Source organism: Schistocerca americana, chromosome 6 (assembly GCF_021461395.2).
Source record: "Schistocerca americana isolate TAMUIC-IGC-003095 chromosome 6, iqSchAmer2.1, whole genome shotgun sequence".
NCBI classification, from domain to species: Eukaryota; Metazoa; Arthropoda; class Insecta; order Orthoptera; family Acrididae; genus Schistocerca; species Schistocerca americana.
Genome location: NC_060124.1, coordinates 477220632 through 477240032, shown reverse-complemented (window position 1 = coordinate 477240032; position 19401 = coordinate 477220632). Strand labels below are relative to the sequence as shown.

General features: G+C 40.6%; 1 protein-coding gene across 1 annotated transcript in view; it reads right to left on the bottom strand.

The window, feature by feature from the left end:
* Nucleotides 1-19401, bottom strand: part of LOC124619450 (liver carboxylesterase 1F-like) — a 180624-nt gene that overhangs the window by 115708 nt on the left and 45515 nt on the right. Inside the window, exon 3 of the mRNA XM_047145840.1 lies at nucleotides 12744-12905. Within this exon, the coding sequence (XP_047001796.1) occupies nucleotides 12744-12905 (162 nt within the window). The remainder of the gene's footprint in view (nucleotides 1-12743; nucleotides 12906-19401) is intronic.

Sequence of the window (19401 nt, the reverse complement as noted above, 5' to 3'; positions counted from 1 at the left end):
ATTGAGGCTTGTTCAAAAAAAAGTAGCGAAGAAATTAGGTCTGTTGCTCAGGAATTAAGGGAAATGCAAACAGCCGCAACAGAAACACTCAGAGACGAAATTAACGGAGTCGCTAAACAATGCTCTGAAAAAGCTACACAATTACGCGACGAGTTTAAAACAATGACAGCAGAACTTTCGCGCACAATGGATGAAAAGATAGACGCGAAATTCGAGCAACAGAATTCTCAAATTAACGAACGTCTTAATCACCATATACAAAACAGTGATACGCGTTTCCGTAAATTTATTCAGGATCAAAACAAAGTAAAACGACAAGTAATGGAAACAATCACAGCACAGAGACAGGAAGACAAACGTAAAATGTTTGCGAAGGCAAAAACGTATGTAGACAATAATATTGCTACAGTGTCCGACGAAATTAATTCCATCAAACAGTCGAACACAGAATTACGTGACGAAATTTCCAATCTTAAGTCGAATACAGACACATACACAACCGATTTTCAAACAGTGACGGACAGACTAGACAATTAGAACTAGCACATGATTCAGATGTCGTCAAAACTGACGTTAAAAAACTGAATGAAACTACGCGTAAATTGCAAAAACAGATTAATGCCACTGACACTAAAACCGATGATCAGGCAAAATTACTGACTGAAAAATATGATGAATTGGCCAGTCGTATTGACGTTATAGAAAGTAGTAATGACAATAAGTTAGACGATACTGCACCGGTTTCATTTAACCAAACACCTGAATTTCAAAATTTACAGCAGACAATTAATGAGATCGATTCGTCCAATAACACGTTGCGTAGAAAGTTATCGAGTTTACAACAAGAAGTAACAGAAATGAAAAGTATTTCAGTTAATAACTCAACACAGCAGATGCCACTTTACGAACATTTGTCAGACTTACGCAGTGCGTATAATTTGAGCAATTTACAGCAACTACGCGACTTAAAATCCGAAAAGCCACGCGACTTAAAATCTGAAAAGCTACGCAACTTGAAATCCGAAATGACACAGACGAACAGATTCACACACAAACCTGAACGTGTTATCAAATTCAGTGACGAGAACGTTGATTATAAGCAATTTGCATCTGTAAGAAAATGTAAGGAATTTAATAATGGCATAACGCAGATACACAATTTGCACTGTATACGACAATTTATTTTTGTACTTTCACCGCTATTACCTGTAATGGAGAATCTAGCTTTGAACCTGAGGCGACAATTTGCTATTGTATTTTCAACAGCATTGCCTATAATGCAGAAATTGGAATTAACATGGATACAACTATTTGCTTTTGAATTTATACCGCTATTGCCTGTAACGCAAAAGCTAAAATTTATTTGCAGTGCGTAAATGACTTCAGGGGATTCATTACGCTTTAATGAATATGTGCCGTAGCGTGCATAGGGCCCCGAGCTGTAGTAGTGCTGTTTCATCTTTAGTTTTCTGCACTGCTGCCTTCTCTTCTACTATCCTTTATATATATCAAAACTGCTCTTTAACTATTGCTCTTTGTAGAATTAAGAGACGTTGTCATGAAAACCCGATATGACAAATCTTTTACCGAATGTGACAATTTTCAGTAGGCCCTCCCGTAATGACAACTACCGCCGTAATTTTAATTACAGATAAAATCGTAATCATCAGTATGTGTAGAATTATTAATAACAGGAACCACATTTTTGTAACAATAGATATTTTTCACTACAATAGCATGTAAGACAACCGCTTAGCATACCTAACCAACAATGCAGTCTACAAGGTCAACCAAACTTTAATGTTTCGCCGCGTGCACGTATAGTCCCAGATCCAACAAATAGTAACGCACGACAGCGAAGAAACAACTATGTACAAAGAAGACAGTATTTCAATTCCTATCGCAATGCACCGTATAGGAATGACTATCACGACAGACGTAAAAACGATGAGCACAATTATCAGCGTACATACAATAACAGTCGGTCTCACCAACAGCAAAATCATACGCAAGGACATATTCTCATGAATGAACCCGACAGTAGGTACCATCCAGAGCGTAACACGTCTGGAAGAAGTAATAGAACAGTTCAAATAGTAGAAATGCCACAGAATCCTCCTAATAATAATAACACGTCAGATAGAATCTGACTAGATACTGTACAGGACGCATCTTCCAATAACACAAGCACTACCTTTGACACGCAAAATGTTGTTCACGAAAATGTAATTACTTTTGACGACATCAGAGACACTCTTTTACAGGAAAGACCAGTTATTCAGAAAACCATTTCACATCCTGTCATGGAAATTAAAATTGGTTCATCGAAATTTTCAGCCGTAATTGATTCCGGATCACCTATATCAGTAATAAATGAGGAGACTTTCAACGAGTGCAACAAAGAGAATACCTATCCGACATTACCTTTAGGCAAAACAAAAGTGAAGGGAGCAGTATCGAGTAAAGGAGTAGACGTCAAATTACAGACGCATTTATCATTTTGTATTGGAGGTCATACTTTTCACTCTAATTTTTGGATTGTTCCTTTATTGACAACAGACGTTATTTTAGGTACGAATTTTCTAGTACAACACGACGCAGTTATTGATTTTCAGAATTCTTTTTTGATGTCAAAGGATGAAAATGTACAACTTGCTTTAGAATTTCAGCACTCACTATCTGCGGAAGAACAAACAATTAACCGCACAGAGGTCATTTCCGCAACACGTAACATTGACTGTAATTCCACATTGTTCACTGATACGTACGTACACAACTATAATACTCCAGACGAAACTGACTACGACGTAATGCAGATGATTTCCGATAAGGTTAAACAAAGCAGTGCAAATACAGACGACGAACGCACGCAACTACGCAAAATTCTTTTACAGCAAGCTATATGGACACGCATGTTACGAGCTAGAAACATTTCTCCGATTTATATATCCAAGTACCATGCTTCTTCGAACCCCTGTGAAAGATTAATGAAAGAAATTGGTAAGCTGTGCCGAATATACTGCCACAAAAGACATATTGATTGGGATACACACATACTCTCATTCCAAGGTGTAATTAATTCCATTCCAAATGAATCCACTATGCTATCTCCGTCTGTTATACTGAAAAACGTTGAACCACCAAACAAAATTAAAGAATTAATAAACTTCCCTAAATGTCGTCGACTAAGACACCACGAAATAATTGACATTGCGCTGAACAACATCAAACGTGCCGCAGAGCGCCGGAGAAGACAGCAAAAACAGGTTTGTACACGCCGCGACTTTCACGTTGGACAGAAGATATTAGTGCGTACACACTATTTATCCAGCAAATTAAAAGGTAAGTGCAGTAAATTTGAACTTCTATACGCAGGCCCATATCGGATTCGCAGCATCCCTCACCCCAATGTTGTACACGTCGAAACTTTGAGAACCAGAAAATCGAAAGGCAACCACCATTGGTCAAATATTAAACCCTTTATTGAATGAAGACACTGTATGATTCAACACACTATGATGCCATTTACTAATGCAATTATATTCACATGACTAATTACTGATGATTATCGTATTTTTTCTTGGCAAGTGCCCGACAAGGTAAGGTTAGCAGGTCGCTTTTCTTGTCGTTACACATCAGACCGTGCACATTTTTTTGTGTATGATTGCATTCCAGTTTTGTTTATATGCACTGTGAAATAGTTAAGATATAACACACACCAGTTGACTTTGACATTTTTTTTTTTTTGCCCTATGATATCTCAACATCGTGACTGTTTTACATTTTTCTTTTTGCTGCTGCATTGTATTATTCTGTGTACATTTTTGCATCTGAACACTGTCAATGTCTCTGACATATTACGTTTTCTGTCATGTTATGCTGTATGGTTAATTATGTCACCATAAACCAGTCATTATTTAGTGGGTATATGATTTAAATGCAAGACATTAATCTTTGTTCATCAATTTCAGAAAGAAACGATGCGTGTAAGAAATAAATTCAACAGAAATGGGAATTTCACCTACGGAATAAACGAAAGAAGATGCAATAACTTTATGAGGAAGAGTAAATGGACCAGGATTAACAAGCATTAACAAGAATATACTATACTCATCGTAGAATAGCAGTCTTAACTAATTTTTTCTTTCAGAATACAAGGTGATTGATGCAGGCTGTCAGACAGAACTACACATCTTAGTTTTAGTGATGAAATATGCTAGAGATAAATAATAGTTGTATAATGAGTAATGAAGTGATTTTTTTTGCAGATGATAATGAATGCTCATGAATAATGATGAAGGATATGCTGTTATGAATAATGACGTTTTCCTTTATAGGTGATGATAATAATCAAGTTATGATAATATGGATAATGAAGTGATGGATAATGAAGTTTTTTCTTTACAGATGAGGATAATGTTGAAGTTATGTATTTATGCTATGTAGTTATTTAAGTATGTGTTGCAGTTTGTTTTGACAGCAGGTGTTATATTGCATAGTAGGATGACGGAAAGTTTTGGAAAGGACAGCTATGGAACACATTTTTATACACATTTCACTAGCTGTTAATTCGAAGTTCACTACTTTTCAGCATAGTATGTGTTTCTTCTTTCAGCTCAATAATCCATTTTGTATTTTTTTTTCCAGGAGAAGCTTTTCATGATACTTACTAAACCTGTTACTTATTACACCTGTTCTAGTACTTGCATTTTTATTATTTTTTTTACCCATTTGTGTCTATCATTTACTAATGTGATCACATATACTGCCTTGTTACATAACCCTGCTACAGCTGACTCATGACGAATGACGTTACCTATCCTCATTTGCAGCAATAGGTCAAAAGCAAATATTGTTATGCCTCAGCAATTAATTATCGATCCCAACGCAATGCATTGCTAACAAAAAAAAAAAGTATTACCAGTCCCACATTATGTCACTAGTTAATGATAATTCTGAATAATACTGATTAGCTCTGAATAGTATGTCACTTGAGTAATGACTTCTTAATGAGACAAAAAAAAATATATATATATAAAATAATGCTTTGTAACTGGCTAATAACTGCCACTGTTTATTGTAATGAGACTACTTACAATGCCTGTGATTATTAATGCTATGATTGTAATTAGCTGATTTTTAATAATGACTTCTTAATGATCTGAATAATACTGAATGAGGAACAATGTTTTATTGTAATGAGACTACTTATAATGCCCATGATTATTAATGCTATGATTGTAATTAGCTGATTATTAATGCTATGATTGTAATTAGCTGATTTTTAATAATGACTTCTTAATGATCTGAATAATACTGAATGAGGAACAATGTTTTATACTATTCGATACTTGATGGCCACTGAGTGCCAATAATTAGTGTCACTTAATGAATTACGTTATTAATTATGCCATTAATTAGCTCCTGTTTTCAATGATGATTTTTCATGTTCTACTACTGGCCACTGAGTGCCAATAATTAATGTCACTAAATGAATTATGTTATTAGTTATGCCATTAATTAGCTCTTGTTTTCAATGTTGACTTCATATTTTGGCAAATGGCCAATGAGTGCCAATAATTTGTATCACTCAATGTATTATGTTAATGCTAGGCCAATAATTGACTCTCCTTTTCAATTAAGACGTCTGATGAACATTATTCTGTCATACTAAATATGCTTTGTAACTGGCAAAGGACTGCCACTGTTTATTGTAATACGATTACCCATGATGCCAATAATTTAATTTTATGAACATTATTCTGTAATACTAAATACATGGTACAGAAATGTTCAATAACTAGGCTATGAATGCCGCAAACTACTACTGTAATTCTCAATATTATGTGACTTAATGTCCTTCATCTTATGAGCTAACTACCCTGAATTAGTGCAATATCCATTTGTCCTGTCCATCCTCCTGATCATGGAGCACTATATTTGGTTTTTGCACCAATTCTACGTTGGTGTGCCTTGTAAGAGTGTGGTGTTGACACGACATGCTGTCCACCACCGTGAGCGATGACGACGTTATTATGGTCGCACTGTTTGGTGTACCTAGTGCACTGCCAAAATGAAAACATGGAATATTACTACGACAGTTCAGTGTCTTGGCTACGCTGATAAATTCTGATGGGAAAAGAACTTCAAATTGTGTCACTTGGTGTTGTACTTCTGTGGAAAGATATGGACTTTCAGAACAGCTGTGTGCAATCTAAAGTGCTACAACCATGATGCAATCCTTCCCTTTCCTATCCTAATAGTGAAAATCATTTTTTTGCTAACATCATTTATGTTCATGGGTTATACATTTTTTTTCGATTCGCTGAACTCCAGTGCGAGTACACTTATGGCACTTGTCGACATGATTTTTTGCCATTATGTTTATTTGTTGTGAAAATGCTAAAGACATTTTTTCGATTTGTTCTGAAGTACAGTATATGTGCACTCTTGTCTTTTATATTGTATATACATTTTTATTTTGATGATATGTTCTGAACTACGGTGCATGTGCACTTATGTTATGTGTTAATACGTTTTCTACTGAACTTCAGTGCCTGTGCACTTTTCTCATTTTTCAATATGATTTGTACCCAGTCTGTATGTTCAATACTTCAGTGCGTATGCACTTATGTCATTTGTTACTCATTGTATATACATTTCGTCATTTGCTGATATGTTCTCAACTCCAGTGCGAGTACACTCATGTCCCTTGTCAACATGATTTTCTGCCATTCTGTTTATTTGTTCTGAAAATGCTAAAGAATGTTTTCAGTGCGTGTGCAGTTTGTTATCTGTTAAATAATTTGTATATACAGTTTTCTGATTTGCTACTATGTTTTGTACTCATATCTTGTCTTTGTCTGAAATGTTTTGTACTCGGTGCATGTGCACAACATTAATTCATGTACTACATCTAAATATTCTGTAAATTGTAAAAATTTCTTGCGATGGCAAGTCCAAATGACTCACCATCGCTGCCAAATTTTTGCCCCCCCAGTGGAGGGTTATGAAACACGTACGTAACGTAGCAGCGATGGTGAGGCATGATAAAATCTTCGACCAGAGAGCCTTTTATCGTGGTTAGTCTGCGCTTGACCGCGCGAGTGTTACGAGCAGCACTCTGTCGGTAGCAGTAGCTCAGTTCAGTTGCGTCCAGTAGTCGGTCAGTAGTCGTCGTGCAGTGTACTCTGTCGGTAGCAGTAGCTCAGTTCAGTTCCGTACAGTAGTCGGTCAGTAGTCGTCGTGCAGTGTACTCTGTCGGTAGCAGTAGCTCAGTTCAGTTGCGTCTAGCAGTCGGTCGGTAGTAGTCGTGCAGTACAGTTGCGTCCAGTAGTCGGTCGGTAGTCGTCGTGCAGTATGTCGGTAATAGCAGTCGAGTGCAGTTGTGTGTGAGGAGTCGGCGGGCGTCGACATGGCATTCTGGTCAAGATTCAGGATGAGGTATATTATTTTTAAATGCGCTCAGCTAATAATGCAAATCAACTGTAACTAATTTGTGCAATAATCGCCCCAATAATAATTTTGATTTCAAAGCAGTTTTTTATAAAAAAAAAAAACCATTTAATTGAACCAACGGTTTCCTTCCATTTCCTTTAAAGTAAAGTTTCAGTTAAATTTCAAAAAAAAAAAAAAATATTATTTGCAATGCATTTCCTCCAAGCCGTGGCCAACAATAAGAGCAGAAATTTGACATGCAGTTTCAATGAGGTAAGAAATTAATTATGATTTTTTGCACAGGGCCAAACCCCGATATTTCGGTTTAATTGAATTTTCATTGTCACTGAAGTTTCATTAGCACTGAATTGTTTTTCATTTTTTTGTGGGAGCTTACATCTTGAGTCAGGTTGCGATTCTCATTTTTATTGTCATTAAATTTAATTGCTAGTGAGGTTACGTTTGGCTCCCATTTCTATTAAATATTGTTTTTTTTAAAAATTCTCCGGAAAGGTTACACTTAGCTCAATGATCATTAGCATTCATAAATAATATTGCCTTTTAAATTTCGGTGGGGAGGTTACATGGTTCTTAAATAGAATCGAAACCGGTCGAACAAAAATAAAAAGTTGCGAGCAAGACTGTTTTAAATCTATAAATTTTAATTTTAAAGATCGCTAATAATGTATTCAAAGTTAATTTTAACAAATCTACTAAGGAGACTGCCTACACTACGCTTGTCCGTCCTCGTTTAGAGTACTGCTGTGCGGTGTGGGATCGTTACCAGATAGGACTGACGGAGTACATCGAAAAAGTTAAAGGAAGGGCAGCACGTTTTGTATCATCACGAAATATGGGAGAGTGTGCCACAGAAATGATACAGGATTTGGGCTGGACATCATTAAAACAAAAGCGTTTTTCGTTGGACGGAATCTTCTCACGAAATTCCAATCATCAACTTTCTCCTCCGAATGCGAAAATATTTTGTTGACACCGGCCTACATAGGGAGAAACGATCACCACGGTAAAATAAGGGAAATCAGAGTTCGTAAGGAAAAATATAGGTGTTCGTTCTTCCCGCGCGCTATACGAGATTGGAACAATAGAGGTTTGTGAAGGTGGTTCCATGAATCCTCTGCCCCTCTGCCAGGCACTTACATGTGATTTGCAGAGTATCCATGTATTATGCAGGTAATACACACTGCGCGTAAGCGATGCCTATTAAACCTTTTGGAAGAGATAGAGATTTATTAGAAAAGGAAACAACAACCATCTAAACTTCTTAATGAACAGAATAAATTTACGTGCAAAGTGTGCTTTTCTTTACATGACCGGTCTTATTTGCTGGTGGACCTTTGTTCGTTCAGCCACGTGCTGCCCGGGTTTCCTTGTCCCGGATTTGGAGCACTTGCTGAGGCTGCAGCCTCTTTGTCGTGTATTGATATGTTCGCCTAAGTGCGCACTGTAAACTTCACAGACATCAACTAGGAAAGAGCTTTTATAATTTTTAATTACATGTCATTATGATACGTTGCTTAAGCTTCTTGAGCTTTTATTATTTGTATTTATATCTTACTCCACGCTACCCACGATGTCTTGATCAGTTGTCGGTATGCCCGCTGTGCCTGTAACTTCTTTACTTTTGTCATGATGCTGCCTTTCAATTTTACTGGACTGAATATTTCACAGACACTTACTTGCAACTGCTTTCTGAAACTTAAAGAAACATTTCTCTTTGAACCCATGTTAAAATTCTAGTGCTTTCTTTAATTGTACTATAATGTATCCGATATAGTTGTATGTAGAATGTGTAAGATCGTATTTAAGACTTTGTATCACGCCGTTGCAAATAGCCTCCCGCCAGCGATACGTATCAGCGGCCACGACCACCCCTTCCCCGCTTTCACATCTCTGTTTGCACTGTAGTAAGTACAGTACGCCAGCGACAGTTCAACATCACACGTCATGAGTGTTTGCCATTTTATCATAATTTTACTCTACGTAACAATCCCATATATGGTTGTACATCCTCCGTTAACTCTACGAAGACAGATACGCCGTTAACCTTCCTAACTATGTATCTCACGATACCACTTGTAATAGCTGATAGCCTTCTATTACAAACAACTTTCGTAAATATGCAATCAAGGAGACGTCGTTATCAGGAGAAATAATACTGGAGTTCTACGGATGGGAGCGTGGAATGTCAGGTCCCTTAATCCAGCAGGTAGGTTTGAAAATTTAAAAAGAAAAAATGGATAGGTTAAAGTTAGATATAGTGGGAATTAGTGAAGTTCGGTGGCAGTAGGAACAAGACTTTTGGTCAGGTGAATACAGGGTTATAAATACAAAATCAAATAGGGGTAATGCAGGAGTAGGTTTAATAATGAATAAAAAAATAGGAGTGCGGGTAAGCTACTACACACAGCGTAATGAACGCATTATTACGGCCAAGATAGACACGAAGCCCATGCCTACTACAGTATTACAAGTTTATATACCAACTAGCTCTGCAGATGACGAAGAAACTGATAAAACGTATGGTGAGATAAAAGAAATTATTCAGGTAGTGAAGGGAGACGAAAATTTAATACTCATGGGTGACTGGAATTCAAATACTAGGATAAGGGAGAGAGAAGGAATCATAGTAGGTGAATATGGATTGGGGATAAGAAATGAAAGAGGAAGCTGCCTGCTAGAAATTTGCACAGAGCATAACATAATCATAGCTAACACTTGGTTAAAGAATCAAAAAAAAAAGTTGTATACATGAAAGCAGCCTGGAGATAGTAGAAGGTATCAGATAGATTACATAATGGTAAGACAGATATTTAGGAACCAGGTTTTAAATTGTAAGACATTTACAGGGGCAAATGTGGACTCTGACCACAATCTATTGGTTACGAACTGTAGATTAAAACTGAAGAAAATGCAAAAAGGTAGGAATTTAAGGAGATGGGACCTGGATAAACTGAAAGAACCAGAAGTTGTACAGAGTTTCAGGGAGAGCATAAGGGAACAATTGACAGGAATGGGGGGAAGAAATGCAGTAGAAGAAGAATGCGTAGCTTTGAGGGATGAAGTAGCGAAGGCAGCAAAGGATCAAGTAGGTAAAAGGACGAGGGCTAGTAGAAATCCTTGGGTAACAGCAGAAAAATTGAATTTAACTGATGAAAGGAGAATTTATAAAAATGCAGTAAATGAAGCAGACAAAAAGGAATACAAACGTCTCAAAAATGAGATCGACAGGAAGTGCAAAATGGCTAAGCAGGGATGGCTAGAGGACAAATGTAAGGATATAGAGGCTTATCTCACTAGGGGTAAGATAGATACTGCCTACAGGAAAATTAAAGTGACCTTTTGAGAAAAGAGATACACATGTGTGAATATCAAGACGCAGATGGAAACCCAGTTCTAAGCAAAGAAGGGAAAGCAGAAAGGTGGAAGGAGTATATAGAGGGTGTATACAAGGGCGTAGTACTTGAGGACAATATTAAGGAAATGGAAGAGGATGTAGATGAAGATGAAATGGGAGATACGATACTGCGTAAAGAGTTTGAGAGAGCACTGAAAGACCTGAGTCGAAAGAAGGCCCCAGGAGTAGACAACATTTCATTAGAACTACTGACATCCTTGGGAGAGCCAGTCCTGAAAAAACTCTACCATCTGGTAAGCGAGATGTATGAGACAGGCGAAATACCCTCAGACTTCAAGAAGAATATAATAATTCCAATCCCAAAGAAAGCAGGTGTTGACAGATGTGAAAATTACCGAACTATCAGTTTAATACGTCACAGCTGCAAAATACTAACGCGAATTCTTTAAAGACGTATGGAAAAACTGGTATTAGCCGACCTCGGGGATGATCAGGTTGGATCCCGTAGGAATGTTGGAACACGTGAGGCAATACTGTCCTTACGACTTATCTTAGAAAAAAATTAAGGAAAGGAAAACCTACGTTCCCAGCATTTGTAGGCTTAGAGAAAGCTTTTGACAATGTTGACTGGAACGCTCTCTTTCAGATTCTGAAGATGGTGGGGGTAAAACACAGGGGGCGAAAGGCTGTTTACAATTTGCACAGAAACCAGATGGCAGTTATAAGAATCGATGGGCATGAAAGGGAAGCAGTGGTTACGAAGGCAGTGAGGCAGGGTTGAAGTTTTTCTCCGATGTTATTCTGTCTGTATATTGAGCAAGCAGTAAAGTAAACAAAAGAAAAGTTCCGGGTAGCTATTAAAATCCATGTAGAAGAAATAAAAACTTTGAGGTTCACCGATGACATTGTAATTCCGTCAGAGAGAGCAAAGGACTCGGAAGAGCATTTCAACGGAATGGACAGTGTCTTGAAAGGAGGATATAAGACGAACTTCAAAAAAAGCAAAACGAGGGTAATGCAATGTAGTCGAGTTAAGTCGGGTGATGCTGAGGGAATTAGATTAGGAAATGAGACACTTAAAGTAGTAAAGGAATTTTGCTATTTGGGGTGCAAAATAACTGATGATGGTCGAAGTAGAGAGGATATAATATGTAGACTGGCAATGGCAAGGAAAGCGTTTCTGGAGAATAGAAATTTGTTAACATCGAGTATAGATTTAAGTGTCAGGAAGTCGGTTCTGAAAGCATTTGTATAGAGTGTAGCCATGTATGGAAGTGAAACGTGTACGATAAATAGTTTGGTCAAGAAGAGAATAGAAGCTTTCGAAATGTGGTGCTACAGAAGAATGCTGAAGATGGGTAGATCATGGGTAGATCACATAACTAATGAGGAGGTATTGGATAGAATTGGGGAGAAGAGGAGTTTGTGGCACAACTTGACAAGAAGAAGCGATCGGTTGGTAGGACATGTTCTGAGGCATCAAGGGATCACAAATTTAGTATTGGAGGGCGGCGTGGAGGGTTAAAATCGTAGAGGGACATCAAGAGATGAATACACTAGGCAGATTTAGAAGGATGTTGGTTGCAGTAGGTAATGGAAGATGAAGAAGCTTGCACAGGATAGAGTACAATGGAGAGCTGCGTCAAACCAGTCTCAGGACTGAAGACCACAACAACAACAAGCACAATTTCTCTTTTTAGATCAATTAGGAGATGTGAAAGTGACTGAAACCGATAGTTGAACAAACAAATATCTGCGGTTGCTGGAAGTGAAAGGTTGAGCGCGGTGTCCACTAAGAGTCCATTCCAGGTGCCGTCCAACAAAAGATGCACCATTCATTATTCACTGCCATCGTGTCATGTGTCATATGTCGTAATGTAATATTGGCCCTACCGGGTCAGTCACTACCTCGGAAGGCATGCAGACTTACCTGGAAGCGGTGTGAGCCCCCTGGCGCCCTGGCAAAGGGCACGCCGCGGAACTCGTGGATAGGCCGTCGGGTCCTGGAGGAGAAGCTGGTGACGCCCAGGAGGCGGCTGCCGTCTGCCAGCTGCACCTCCACGCCCAGTGTAGGGGCGGCCACGACCAGCACCTGCCACAGCAAGTGCATGGTCAGCCAGATATACAGGTTCGAGTAACATTAATAGTGCAACCCATACTGTAGTGCAAAATTAATGGCGTCAGACCCTTGGTGAGGATTGATGAAGCGTGTGCAGGGTATCCCAGAAGGAACGGTCACTGTTCAGGTACATCAAGACTCAAAGAAATTAAATACATTAGTTGTCAGTGGCCACAGGTTTATATCACTGGTACAAGCTGAAAAATTTGTGCCTGACCGGGATTAGAAACCGGGTTTCCTTATTACTAGACAGATGTGCTGACCACTATGCCAGCACACCTTCTTTTAAGGTCTCTCTTGACGTCACTAAAATCGCAAATGGCTGTGCTTCGGGGTAAATGGAATGCACGCTACTCGGCGTTTGGTTCGGAGCTGCCGTTGAGGTAATCGAATGGGTATTTTCTTGGTATCGTAGTAGTATTGTTTTCCATTATTCCCCATTCGGTGAGTTCAATGGACGAAACGAGCGCCATGCCGATGGGAGCGCACGTGGAGTGGCTGTGCATCTTGGTGTGCATGTCTGTTGTTTCCCCCCTGTACCCGTGCCTCTTCGGTTTGTTTCTGACCTGGCATTCCATAATTTCATGCACCTATGCAGGTTTTCATAGTCGGTCGGTATTATGTTCATAATGAGTGTGTAGACGGTGAGAGCCTTTTATAGCAAGTTAGTATTTTTTAGCGCTTACAATACCTTAGTGCCCAGACAGGTAAAGCCCATCATACAGGTTTTAATCACTCGTCACACTGTATCTAAGTCGTGTTATGAACAGCTTACTATGAGTGTATTCCTGACTTCCATATATGAATGTGGGTAAATTATAATATATAGTTTTGTATGACGCTAATATGGATAATGCCCTTGCTTCAGATGTTTTTACTCTGTAATTGACTTACTTTATAGTAAGTATAGTATGTACGTTATGTATAGTATGCATAGTATGTATAGCATGTACAGTAAGTGATGAAAAGTTGTTTTGTAGTAGTAATGAATGGTTATACCGCGTGACTGTGTGTGCACTGCTTGGACAGCACTATCTAGTGGCTGGCAGCGAACCACTAGAATCGCAGGAGGTAAACCTATGTGGAATAGGGCACTGTGATGCCGACCACTGTTAGTTGAGCAGCGGTCATGTACCATATAGTTTTATCTTGTGACTTCGATTTTACATATCTTATGGAAAAGAATGACCATGAGAGCAGTTGTTATTTTATTTTTTGTGACAATGATTTTATATCAGCTGGTCTGCCTCATGTATCGTTATATCCTAATGATTTATAAATGTTAATCTACATTCAGGTATATGGTACTGTACTAATAGTAATGTACATAGTGTAACTCATGTAAACCCTCCCTCAAACCTGTCATGTTATATCTTCACAGATCCGATGATGGCACCTTCAGTGTGTTGAAATCATTTATCCAGTAAACAGTATTTAAGCGATCTTGGCTTCTGAATTATTTCTATAAACGATTTGTACCTATTCGTTTTGTCATTGTGGTGGCAACTGCTCCTGAAATTGCTGCTGCAGATGCAGTACGATGAGCCAGACTCATACACCGAACACGACGGTCATCCCTTTCGGTAGTGCTACGTGGCGGTCCATAGCTCAGTTTACTTGCGACCGTACACTCTCGTGAGCACCACTGCCTGCAATCATGACAGTGGCTACATTCCTCCCAAGTCTTTCTGCTGCATCATAGAAGTAAAATCCAGCCTCTCGTAGCCCTATTATACAACCTCGTTCAAACTCAGTGAGGTGCTGATACTGGCTTCTTTGTAGCGTTAAGGGCATTCTTGAATAACATTTAACTCATCACGTTCAGTTTCAAAGGTAACTGACATTCATGACCGTTAAAGCGGGTATTTAAAGCATAACTGATTTTCACCCTCATATTGCCGCTACTGGCGCCAATCCTATCCGTCTGTCGCGAAACTGGAAGAGACATCATCTTTCAGATGTAGAAACAAACCTATCAACTTCCGTTTATGTCGCACAACTCCCTCTTGGTGGTGTGACTTTTTTCTCTGCAATTGTAAGTTTACTGACACATTACGTAACTGAGATATGAAATTATGTTTGTTTATGCTTTTCCGAAAATGTGACCTGGAACACTGGTTTTGAAAACAAATATCTATAATGTATTACATATGATTTACATGACGCTGACATTTGTTGCTGGTCGCTTTGTAACTGCCACACTTTTTACAGCCAATCATCTGCAAAGAGCGAAGGGTTGTGCTGCTTAGAGCATTTCTGAGGTATCAACTGCTTCAGTTGATCACTGGCCACGCATCAGATAATGTTGTGAAAACTGTATAGTATTTCAATGAGACAGCATCTAGTCATCTTTATTCTGTCATGTTGCAGTGGCTGAACACCATATGTGCTGGCTTGCTAGGAAGCAGTAGGATCCAAGGGATGGAACGAAAACGTCGTCGTAGACGATTCACAGTTTGCGGGACAGGGCGCATGCGGGCAGCTTGTTAGTGCCCAATTTAAATCTCCCGATTTCGATTTCCATGTTTTTTATTCGTTGGATTCGCTCGTCTGCGGCCGATGATGCCCTAGTACTATTCCCATGCCTTTCTAAGTTGAAATTCCCCGTCTCTAGTCATGAGGCCGCCTCTTATACACTCCTGGAAATGGAAAAAAGAACACATTGACACCGGTGTGTCAGACCCACCATACTTGCTCCGGACACTGCGAGAGGGCTGTACAAGCAATGATCACACGCACGGCACAGCGGACACACCAGGAACCGCGGTGTTGGCCGTCGAATGGCGCTAGCTGCGCAGCATTTGTGCACCGCCGCCGTCAGTGTCAGCCAGTTTGCCGTGGCATACGGAGCTCCATGGCAGTCTTTAACACTGGTAGCATGCCGCGACAGCGTGGACGTGAACCGTATGTGCAGTTGACGGACTTTGAGCGAGGGCGTATAGTGGGCATGCGGGGGGCCGGGTGGACGTACCGCCGAATTGCTCAACACGTGGGGCGTGAGGTCTCCACAGTACATCGATGTTGTCGCCAGTGGTCGGCGGAAGGTGCACGTGCCCGTCGACCTGGGACCGGACCGCAGCGACGCACGGATGCACGCCAAGACCGTAGGATCCTACGCAGTGCCGTAGGGGACCGCACCGCCACTTCCCAGCAAATTAGGGACACTGTTGCTCCTGGGGTATCGGCGAGGACCATTCGCAACCGTCTCCATGAAGCTGGGCTACGGTCCCGCACACCGTTAGGCCGTCTTCCGCTCACGCCCCAACATCGTGCAGCCCGCCTCCAGTGGTGTCGCGACAGGCGTGAATGGAGGGACGAATGGAGACGTGTCGTCTTCAGCGATGAGAGTCGCTTCTGCCTTGGTGCCAATGATGGTCGTATGCGTGTTTGGCGCCGTGCAGGTGAGCGCCACAATCAGGACTGCATACGACCGAGGCACACAGGGCCAACACCCGGCATCATGGTGTGGGGAGCGATCTCCTACACTGGCCGTACTCCACTGGTGATCGTCGAGGGGACACTGAATAGTGCACGGTACATCCAAACCGTCATCGAACCCATCGTTCTACCATTCCTAGACCGGCAAGGGAACTTGCTGTTCCAACAGGACAATGCACGTCCGCATGTATCCCGTGCCACCCAACGTGCTCTAGAAGGTGTAAGTCAACTACCCTGGCCAGCAAGATCTCCGGATCTGTCCCCCATTGAGCATGTTCGGGACTGGATGAAGCGTCGTCTCACGCGGTCTGCACGTCCAGCACGAACGCTGGTCCAACTGAGGCGCCAGGTGGAAATGGCATGGCAAGCCGTTCCACAGGACTACATCCAGCATCTCTACGATCGTCTCCATGGGAGAATAGCAGCCTGCATTGCTGCGAAAGGTGGATATACACTGTACTAGTGCCGACATTGTGCATGCTCTGTTGCCTGTGTCTATGTGCCTGTGGTTCTGTCAGTGTGATCATGTGATGTATCTGACCCCAGGAATGTGTCAATAAAGTTTCCCCTTCCTGGGACAATGAATTCACGGTGTTCTTATTTCAATTTCCAGGAGTGTATGTACTTCGACTGCTTCTTTAACCATGGAGTTCCAGGACGTGGAGGTGGATGAAATGAACTTTGTCTCCCCGTACTTCATAGTACGTCCCGTGTCAAGACATTCAGCAACAGCAGACATTTCTGGCTGCACCAACAGTGCGAACGTTGTCACGGGATTTTATAGGATATTCCTGGTCTCCCTAAGATCCACGCTGTCTTTATCAGAGTCGCGCTGAAAGGGATGAAGTTACACTTTATTGTTTCTTGAATAACTTTCCTTTCTGATTACAATGCTCGATACCTTATCTCTTCCCTATCGACTGCTGTTTCTTATGCTGTCGTCTCAGACAAGTCTTTCCCCTCATAGAGGCACTCAGTGTTCTCGTTCCACCTATATGCTCTCGCCTCTGCATTTAACAGAGGAATTCCCATTACAGCGTAAAAAGTCCAGTGCTTGAGACGTATTCCGAAAACGCGTAGAGTATGGTCAACTGTTGTCACTTAAGCGCTATACAAGTTCACACTTACTGCAACTAACCAAATTCCAGTCAGTGGCTAACTATTGTTATCAAAGTGGCCGGTCAGACCCCATAATAGTTTTGCATCGATGAGTGTCTAAAACACTGCGCAGTCAATCTTTCAGTGGCCTAACGTTCTGCCCTCTATAAGCATCGTCTCTGGCTCAGTTCACACCAGGGTCCCCAAAGAACATTGCAACTCTTGCACCAGCGTATGGTCTTGTGGCAGTAAATCACATCATTTCAGTTGGAGCTAAATGAGCAGAACTTGTAGGAATTACAGGATTTCGGATCTAAGCACAATGTAGGTCGTTGTCGGTAATCCAGTGAACTTAAAAACTTTCATCTATATATTAAAAATGGACGAGATGCTATCAGATATCATGTCTTAAATTATGAAATGGCCGTTGCCAGTTGCTCCGCATATCGGGTGTACAGTCACGCGGGATTAGCCGAGCGGTCTTAGGCGCTGCAGTCATGAAATGTGCGGCTGGTCCCGGCGGAGGTTCGAGTCCTCCCTCGGGCATGGGGGTATGCGTTTGTCCTTAGGATAATTTAGGTTAAGTAGTGTGTAAGCTTAGGGACTGATGACCTTAGCAGTTAAGTCCCATAAGATTTCACACACATTTGAACATTTTCGGGTGTATACTGTAAGTTTTGTACTGTTCTTGGATATACCTTACAATCCAAAGCGCACCGCATGGCAGACACATACTCAACTCACAAGTGAGTAATGATCACGAGTATACTGAAATTCAAGAAAATCTTTGGAAGAATCAGTGTGGAACGAAATGGGATACTAAAGTACCGAAAAATGTAGAGATGCATTTGAAGCTAGCTAAAGATGTGGATACTGCCATGAGAAATACCACAACAGACAGTTCAGTTGCAGGAGAAAGAATATTTCTAAAATGAGCTCTCGCAGATGCTGAAAACACAAACACGGGTGCTTGGAAGATAACTAATCGACGAAAGGAGGAACTACAAAAATTTTCAATGAGAGAAAGACATAAATAACACAGGAATGAAGTAAATTGGAGGTGCAGGACAGCAAGACCAATGGTTACAGGAAAGATATGAAGAAATAAAAAAAGAGACGAAGATTCAGAATAGACAGTAAGAATACAATGGGGATTCTACTGATAAACAAAGAGGAGAGAGAGGATAGGTGGAAATAGTTCACAGTGGGTTAATGAGTGGGAGGAATAATCCAATGACGTGATAGAAGAGGAAATGGAAGAGACGAGAGAATCAATATTACAGTCAGAATGTAAAAGAGCTACGTATGACTTGGGATTAAACAAGGAAGATGGGATAGGTAACATTCCATCAGACTTTTTAGAATCATTGGGGGAAGTGGCAACCAAATAGGTGTTCAGGTTAATGCGGTGAGTGTATGAGAATGGCGACATACGACCAGACATTCGGAAAAATATCAACAACAATTCTGAAGATAACAAGAGCAGGTAAGTGTGAGAACTATCGAACAATCAACAACTCACGCATCCAAGATTCTGACAAGAATAATGTGCAGATGAGTAGAAAAGGAAACTCAGGAACTGTTCGATTATGATGTTTAACTTTAGGTAAGGTAAAGGCACCAGGGGGGAGCCCTCGACGTTCCGCTTGATAATGGATAAAGACTGAAGAAAAATCGAGACACCTTCACAGAATTGTCGAATTAGAAAAAAGCGTTCGACAGTGTTAAATGTTGCAAGAAGTTCAAAATTCTGAGAAAAAAAGAGTTAGGTATAGGGGAAACGAGTTACATACAATATACAAGAACGAAGAGCAAACGCCGGCCGGAGTGGCCGTGCTGTTCTGGGCGCTACAGTCTGGAACCGAGCGTCCGCTACGGTCGCAGGTTCGAATCCTGCCTCGGGCATGGATATGTGTGATTTCCTTAGGTTAGT